The sequence below is a fragment of the Fulmarus glacialis genome, unplaced genomic scaffold (genome assembly GCF_000690835.1).
Source record: "Fulmarus glacialis isolate BGI_N327 unplaced genomic scaffold, ASM69083v1 scaffold2767, whole genome shotgun sequence".
NCBI lineage: Eukaryota > Metazoa > Chordata > Aves > Procellariiformes > Procellariidae > Fulmarus > Fulmarus glacialis.
The window spans coordinates 247-8,504 of record NW_009222402.1 but is presented as its reverse complement, the minus strand read 5'-3'; the positions used below and the strand labels follow the sequence as shown (position 1 = coordinate 8,504).

At 39.9% G+C, this 8,258-nt stretch overlaps 1 protein-coding gene across 1 annotated transcript; it reads right to left on the bottom strand.

The window, feature by feature from the left end:
* Nucleotides 1–2,617: 2,617 nt before the first annotated feature.
* On the bottom strand, nt 2,618–7,906 carry SAP30 (Sin3A-associated protein, 30kDa; the record flags this gene model as incomplete). The annotated part of the gene is made up of 3 exons (XM_009581424.1): nt 2,618–2,957; nt 5,058–5,156; nt 7,784–7,906. Coding segments are annotated over 3 exons (345 nt in total), but the record flags the coding sequence as incomplete, so codon positions are not given.
* Nucleotides 7,907–8,258: the final 352 nt, after the last annotated feature.

Here is an 8,258-nt window from a genome sequence, read left to right as displayed (position 1 = left end):
GTAGGGAAATAGCTAGGGAAGAGAAGACAAAGAGGTATCTCAAAATATTAGAAGTAACCATCTTAATGTTTAAGAGGTATCGTGATCTAGGCTGTAGATATACAGTCACTTCTCAACATGTGCCAATACTGATTACAGTGCAAAAGAAAAACAGCCAATAATTTATGTCCTTTTATAAGTTTAAGGAAAGCCACCTGAAGAAGCCAGGCTTACACTCAGTAAGCCTGGCTTATTGCCTTACATATAAAAACTCTTTAGCTATCAAGTCAGTCATATGGAGGGTGTGTAGTACTGAAGTAAGTATTTAGTTTTTTCCACTTTAAAAAAGGTGTACTGTTCATCTAAGAACCTTACAATATTACATCATGAAAACTGCTACCACCAGTTTACCAGACTTATTTCACATGCAGTATGAAATATCACAATGACTGTTCTTCTTCCTCTGTTACTAAATGAGGGTTGGCTTGTAGGGGAGGGGGGTGATTATACATAGCTAATAATAAATGTTTCAAGTAAATCTGTGTGTACTATTTTTGCCAAGTAATTTTTAGGCTACTGACTGTTAAACAAACAGTTTGTGTCACCAGGCTTTTTAAGCCTGGTTTGTATAATTATTCCTGAGTCATTTGGGCTTCCTACCAAATCATCAATTAAGGGTAAAAAAAAAAAAACCAAAAAACCCAAACCACAAACAAACCATGAATCTGGCAATCCACAGTCAAAATATCCAAAGTCAGTGCTCTGTTAAGAAAACATATGGTATCTGCTCTTGTGCAGAATTCTCCATAAGCTTCTAGCAGTAATAAGGGCATGTAACTTCAGTTGGTTTCTACATGAATCATGTTGCATATGCCTGGCATTCACAGCTTTCCAAAGCAGCAGTAGCAAAAAATTTAAGGCAGATGCAAATCTGGGCAGTAAAGTTAGTAGGTGGTTACTCTCCTTCCACCACTCCTGGCTAAGGAAAATCCATAATCCACTGGAGAAAAGTTTTGTGCCTTTCCACATGCAGCAGGATAGGGTCACTTAGGCTACTACTTTAAGACCGACTTCCCATAGAAACTTGATTTTGTTTCTCTCCCTACTCTCTTCCCCCCGCAAAGCTTCTTCTACAGGTCCTGCCAGACCTAGGTGAGAACACTCACCCCTGCCACGCACTCAGAGAAAAAGCCTTTCTCCTTCAGATGTCCCATCCACGGCCAAGTTCCCTGGCTGTTTCTCCAACTAGTACTTTGAAGATGACAAGCTCAATTTGTGCGAAAGGTATTTAGCAAACAACTTTACAGTCACTGTACTGAAATGGGCATTAAAACATCTCTTCAAAGGAATACCAATTTTAGCTGCCACTACCTAGATGTCACGAACCGTCTTGAACTTAGGCCAGCACCGCAGGACTTTATTGTGGAAATACATAAGACACTGCAAGTGAAAGAAATCCAGCCACTGAGAGCTACTGGAAAGGCAGCCAGTTTGAGGTTAGGGTTTATCATCATTCAGTTCTCTGCGAGTGTCATGGGTCAAAAAAGCAAAATGAAGCATCTTAGTTGCAGTGATGCCAGCAAAGTAGTAGTTTTCAAAAAACTCACAAGATTAACATCGAGCAGATTAGACCATAGAAATACTGCTTTCTCATTTTTCCCAAATGAAGAAAAAGATTTTAAACATCTGATAAGGTTAAGAGTTGCAACAAATGCTAACTGAACAAGCTGTGTCCTCCTCTGCTTTAAGATGAGAACTTTTCTCCCTCCGCCTTTTCTTCAATCTATGTGCACAGCTTAAAGCAGAAAGAAATCATATTCCATATACCATGCATTTAGGCTGGCACAATAGTTAAATGACAATACAAGAAGTCATTCACAATATCATCTTCAACATCAGACTTTACTAAGATATTCAATTAAAAGCAAAAGTATTGCTGGGTATTTTCCTCATATATTACCATAAGTTTTGGTGTTTGTTGTTTTGTTTGGTTTTTGTTTTGTTTTAAAACAGGCCTGAGCTAATGCATGCAATGAAAAAGAAATAGTATGCCTGTTAGAAGATACCATATTGACCCAGCACAGACTGTCTTCCATTCTCCAATTACGTTCTTAACCACATTCTATATAGATGAATGGAAAAGTCTGCAGCTAAAGGATTTCTTACCGAGTGGAAGGATTTCTCGGCACAGTAAGCTGCAGCAGTCTTTTCATCCGTTCTTATGGCTTTGAAATTCGAGAGCTGCATTTTTTTCCATTTTAATATAGGAGCAGGAAAGCCTCGGTGCTTGGAAGCACATATCCCAGCAATGACAAGATGAATAAACAAATCAGAAAAGCCCGCATCAATTCTTGTTTCCGAAGGGGAAAAAGAAAATGTTATTCAGCCGTTTCTGCCCAGCTAGCAACTGGAACTGTCATTTAAAGCCTTTTACCTTAGGAAAAAGAACCTATTGCCAAGTCTGCTACAGCTTTTTTTTTTTTTTTAAAAGGCATTGCATCATGAGAACTTGAAGTACATTCATAAATATATCCTTGGCACACTTTAATTGAAAAATATTTTAATATTATTACATAATTAGTCAAAGCTTAACTATTAGGTACAAGTAACTCACTAAATAAGTTACAGACACACACACTTGAGCAACAATATCAGTGATATTTATTTAAAATACTTTTGCTGAGGAAATTTGTTTCGTAAGAGATGGTTTTCAAACAAATCAGCAAGGTTATGAAAAATAAAACAGAGACAAACTCTCTGGGGAGAAAAAAAGTTACAAAGAAAGCTTTTGCTTATCAACAAAAACCCTCAGTCTTTTGATTTGCAGCCTGAGTCTCTGTCTCAACATTTTCCACCTAATGAACACCACTATCCATCTTTAGATCTGGTTTGTTCTTGTCATTCTTCACCGAGTAGATGAAATATGTTAAGGTGTCCTTTTCATTCACTGGAATTGTCCTAAAATGGCAGCCAATTATCTATAAAGGAAGAACGCAAGGAAATTAAACAACCACTCTTATATGCAGAAACTGAAGGTTCAGATTTAAATCAACTACATTAAAGTTAAAAGCTCGATCAAGAAGCTTAAAAAAAAAAAAGGAAAAGCTACCTCTCTTCAAAAGTCTTTAATAGTCATAAAAAAGTAAACAGGAACCATTTTACTGAGATCTATGAACTAAATATAGCAGATTGTACCCTAATTTCCAAAGTAAAAAGCCCAGAAATTTTTCAGGAAAAAAAAGGTAAGTTCTCAAAACAAGCATGGGAGTATCATTACATCTGTATCGTTAAAACTTAACTATAAAGCAAGTAATGACTATAGCATATCAACAGAGCTACAGCACAGAAATGGGAGGCTACTGCTCATCACTCAAGAGGGCAGGGGGGAAGGAGAGCACATGTCTGTATCAAGTCATGTATAGAAACATCTAAGACAACACAAGAATCTTTGAGAATTATAATTGACCATTCAGCTCTTCAAAACAGAGCTATCAATGAAAATTCACCATGCTGTAACCACTAAAATATGACAATCTCTAAACAGTTCTTGAATCACTTTTGTCATTCCAGAAGTCTTTCCCTTCATCAAAACGAACATCAGCTTTAAAAGAAAGCACTCAAAATATTATACCTATCTAAGACTATTCTCTGGCTTTTTGCCCAATACTTTGGTAGATTAAAATTACCAAGAGGAAGTGAGAAAAATGGGACTGCTCATTTAACTACCACAGGGTATAAATGTTTAGCATAATTAGCAAGTTAAAAAGCTTTCTAAACCCCACCCTCCCCCCCCCAAAAAAAAAAATCACAGAGAAACGGTTTGTGACAGAGTCCTTTAAAGTAGGACTAAGTAACAGCTAGAGGAGTGTCTGTTGTACATTAGGACAGGTTACGAGGAATCACATGCACTGTAAACTAAGGAAGTTCTGCAGCTACGGCTCACAAATACCTGCAGGTCAAACAAAGCACGTGACAGAAGCTTTGCCTATTCACATCAAGCAGCGTAATAAGCGTAAGCAAGCACAAATATCTCATGAGCCGTACCTAAAGCAGACCCTTAGAAATGCTAGTTTTGCAGAACAAAAACTGCATGTGCTTTTTCAAATCACAGTCCTGCTAATTCAAGAGCTAGCTGTACCTCAGCTCACATAAAAGAAAACAGAAGACTGATTTTAAATTCTTACTCATAGCGGCAGCCGCACTATTCTTTTATAGCACAGCCTTGAGATCTCCCACACATTTAAGGACCTTGCCTTTAATACACACAGATAAAGGGAGAAACTAACAAAATGTCTGGACCAAAGTACAACTGAGTGTATCGCTGCACAAAAGTGAAAAAATAGTTACTGTATCTCCCTGTTAAGAGAAGATCACCAGTTCTCCCACGTATTTACATCAGCACACTGTAACCGCATCTTTGCGGCGCAGAAGGATTCCTTTAAATTACAGCAGCATGCAGCAAAGATGCTCGCATATAGCTGTACTCATACACAGCTTCAGCACTTTTAGAAATATTAATAAGAAAAAACCTAATTTCATAAAGTTCCATTTTTCTGATGACAGATCCCAATGGTTTTGATTAACATAATTATCAATAGAAGCCTGTTTTTCAGATTTCCATACTTTACATACACAGAAACACTTATGTTTGTATTAACTAGCTTTTTAAAGCAAAGTCTGAACCTTGCTAGACTTTCACTGCCACCTCTCAGTTTCTAGCTCTTTCCAGCAGGACACTTCATGTGAAGGTGTGACTGATGCACAAGACTATAAATCCACGATTCTATGATATTCAGGGACGTGCAGATCATCTTACTGTTCCAACTCAACACTTTGTGTTTTTAAGCAGCACACACACTCCTTTTGGAAGTTAAGAGTCCCTCCTCTAGAAAGAACTCTTACTTTTGATTTACTTGGCTCAGGAGCTGTGGCCAATGAAGGAAGCTAGATAAGCAGTCCCCTTTTGTTCTCCTAAAACCCAGATTACATATGCTCTTTATGCAAGGATCACATTGTATAGAAAACCACATGCCATAGCAAGTTGCATTTTCTATTATGGAACAAACACTCGTACGTACTTCAACGAGCTGTGCTTTGTTAAGTCCCGGTCTGGTCTGTAGTTTGAAGTGTCTTTTGTACCTTCGAAGTGTGTTTACTTGTAACTGATATAAATCAACCTAGAAGAAAATGGGAGGGGGGGAAGGGGAGGAAAACAATCTCATGTAACTGAAAAGGATTCAGTCATTAATAGTTTACCTCTCAAAAACATTTTGGAATCTCAGATACATAAGGGTAAACCGTCAGCTCAGCAGATCTAATTTTGACAAAAAACAAACTCCACCCCGCACCTTCCAGCAGAAAGGAAAACAGCCCAGCTCGGTTTAAGAGCATTTTATTATTACCGAACATGGCTCTGCCTCCCTTTAGCTGTGGACAATATTTGGAACTCATTATTGTACTTTAATCAGTTCTGGGTTTTTTGTTTGTTCCGCAGTTCAAGCATGATAACAGAAAGCCCAGTAACAACTTCCGTATAACCTCTATGAAGATGCTGATGCAAAGGAAGCCCCTATATTGTGATTTTGGCCATCAAGTTACACGCAAGATATAGCACATACGTGCTATCTCACGGTGCGGATTAGAACTGGGAAAAAGGCTAGAGCACGAAGTTTTCTTGGCTTGAGGTGAGAGAAGAAAATAGCTGCTCTTGCTCTCCAAACATATCCCTGCCACATAAGCACAATGCAGGAGTTACGTGCACGGGCATAGTTGTCCACAATTATTTTTCAGTGCGAGTTGACAGTTAAGAGAATTGCACAAGGTCCTCTCAGGGATACAAATACACAACTTTAACCCAGTATTCCCTCAGTTTTGAATCCCATGAACTCTTACGAACAGTCACTTCTCCCAGCAACAGCTTGCCCTCCCACCCTCCTTGACAATGTAAGAGAGCTTAATCAGATGACTGAGTGGGAAAGCACGCTGAGAAAGCAGGCTGAATGAGAAATTCTGCTAGATCATTGCAATTACAGTAGTGTTCTCCAAACTCACTGCATTAAAGATTGGTTAAGGCGTTCACTTCCTCTTTAAATTCATTTAGTGGCCTCAACTATAGAATATTTAAACAACAACAGTGCTACTGCATACTTGGTAACTTAGCCAGACTTGATGTGATGCTGCCTTGCATGATAGAGGCTGGGCATCCTTTGGTATTCTAAAAGTTTACATGGCACGAATTTCACTTCCCAAGTCACAGTGGAGAACCCACACACTAGAGCATCACACAGAGGAGTAGCAGCAGCTTCCCACCAAGTCCCAGAAGCTACCCGTGCTGCAGAAGCCTCTTCCCCTCTCACAGGAACCACTTCTAACAGGTAATGATGGTCACGACTGAGATGGAAACACAAGGGCCTTACAAGTCTTCAGAAGAATGGCACTTTTTTTTTCCTTAGTAAACTGGATAACAACTGAACATAAAGAAGGTCAAGGGCCAACAGGTATCTAAGGCATACAGTAATCACATGGGATGAACATACTGCCGTTGTCCAAACAGCCAGTTGAAGCTTCTCACAAAATACTTCCCAGGCAGTTTTCTTTCCTGCAGTAGTACCACTAAAAAAAGCTTGCTTTCCTGTTCTAGAGATATCCATCGGTTGTGACATGTTTTATAATTCTTGCATGAGAAAACAAAACAGGCTTGCAGGAGAGCTGCGATTACCACTGTGCCAGAGAGCTACCTGAAGTCATACAGAACACTAGCTTTAGACAGAACTTTCAAAGAAGCAGTCCCACGTATTTAACAAAAAACACAGCCCAGCATCAAACTATGCCCAATCCCTTAAAATCCTCTTAGCCAGAGCCTTCCGACTGGAGCCACGTGCCTTTAGGCACAAAGTTTCATCACTTATGCTGCCGGTATCTGCAGATGCTGACCATAAGGATGGCATTAAATTAACACTTACGGAGCAATTTCTGAAGAATGCTTTAAAAAAATCCCTCTTAGAAGGGACCGGGTAGGCATGACAGGCTCTGCTCAAAATTAACACACTGAAGAGCACCTGCTAAACCAGGCTGTAGCAGAAATAACACAGAGCACATGTAGGAAAAAGAGCCTTAGGTGCAGTCCCTCTCACTATACTATGCAAAAGGTTTGAAAGCTGCAGTTCAGTTTTATAATGGGTGAGGCTTCACTGGTCTGCAGTGGAGAAAACAGGTCTGAGAAGCACCACCCTTCTCCACTCCTTTCTAGCACTGCTCCCCAAATGTCTCTTCTCCCAGCAAGGGGTAAAAACAAAGAGCTACCATCATCAAACTTTCCTGGTTAGACTAAGGCAACGGAATAACTGCAAGAGCCATCTGCAACACGTTTAGCACAGAAGGAAAGGATCGGAGGGACAGGGCAGCGAAGCATTTATATCCCAAGCCCTACGAGCAATTGCCTTCAAGTTGTCAACTCCTGCAGAAGACAAGAGTTTGTGGATACGTGGCAAAGCACCACTCTGGAGAGGAAGCACTAAGAAGGAGAAAGTTGAAAATACCAATTTTCTGAGAGAAGTAGCAGAGACTTAAAAATAATGTAAAGAATCTTGTTCATTCTACTCTGCACAATTAATACAGAAAATGCACCATAAAATTCAGTTAGCTTTTGTTATATTAAGAACTGAGTGAATCAGGAGCCTTCCCTTTCCTGCATGCCCCAAAATAAGGAAAGCTGCAAGGGTGGAAAAGCGGTATCCCTGCAGACTCGGTAGTCATTAAGAACAAGCTGAACAAAACAATTAAAAAACCCCAACTACTTAGCTACCTCTGGAGTGTCGATGTCTTGCACTGGTGAGTCACCATCATCGTCGCTGCCTTTTCTCTTTCTTCTGTTTCTCACACTCTGAATTAAGTTTTTGTGGAAGTCACAAATATACAGGTGTCTTGCCTAAAAGAATAACACTGCGTCTTTCAATCAAATCCACGGAAGTATCTCCCAGACTTACAATATAAACGCACGTGCAAAGACAACCCTCCAGCAACCGCAGTCACGTTAACGGAGTTCAGGAAGCTTTCCTACTGGATTCTTCTAAATAAAGAATGTGTTATGCTACAGATCACTGCCACCGGCTCGGCCCGGCTGCAACCGACTGATTCAGTAGTAACAGGCTGCAGAGACACGAGCACAACCTTCCCTCCGGCCACTCATCGCAACTCGGGGATCGGGAAGTAAACAAACAAAAAACAAGCTTTCAGTTGTTTTTGGGAGGGCAAAAAGTCGGCCCTCGTTTCCCACCGGC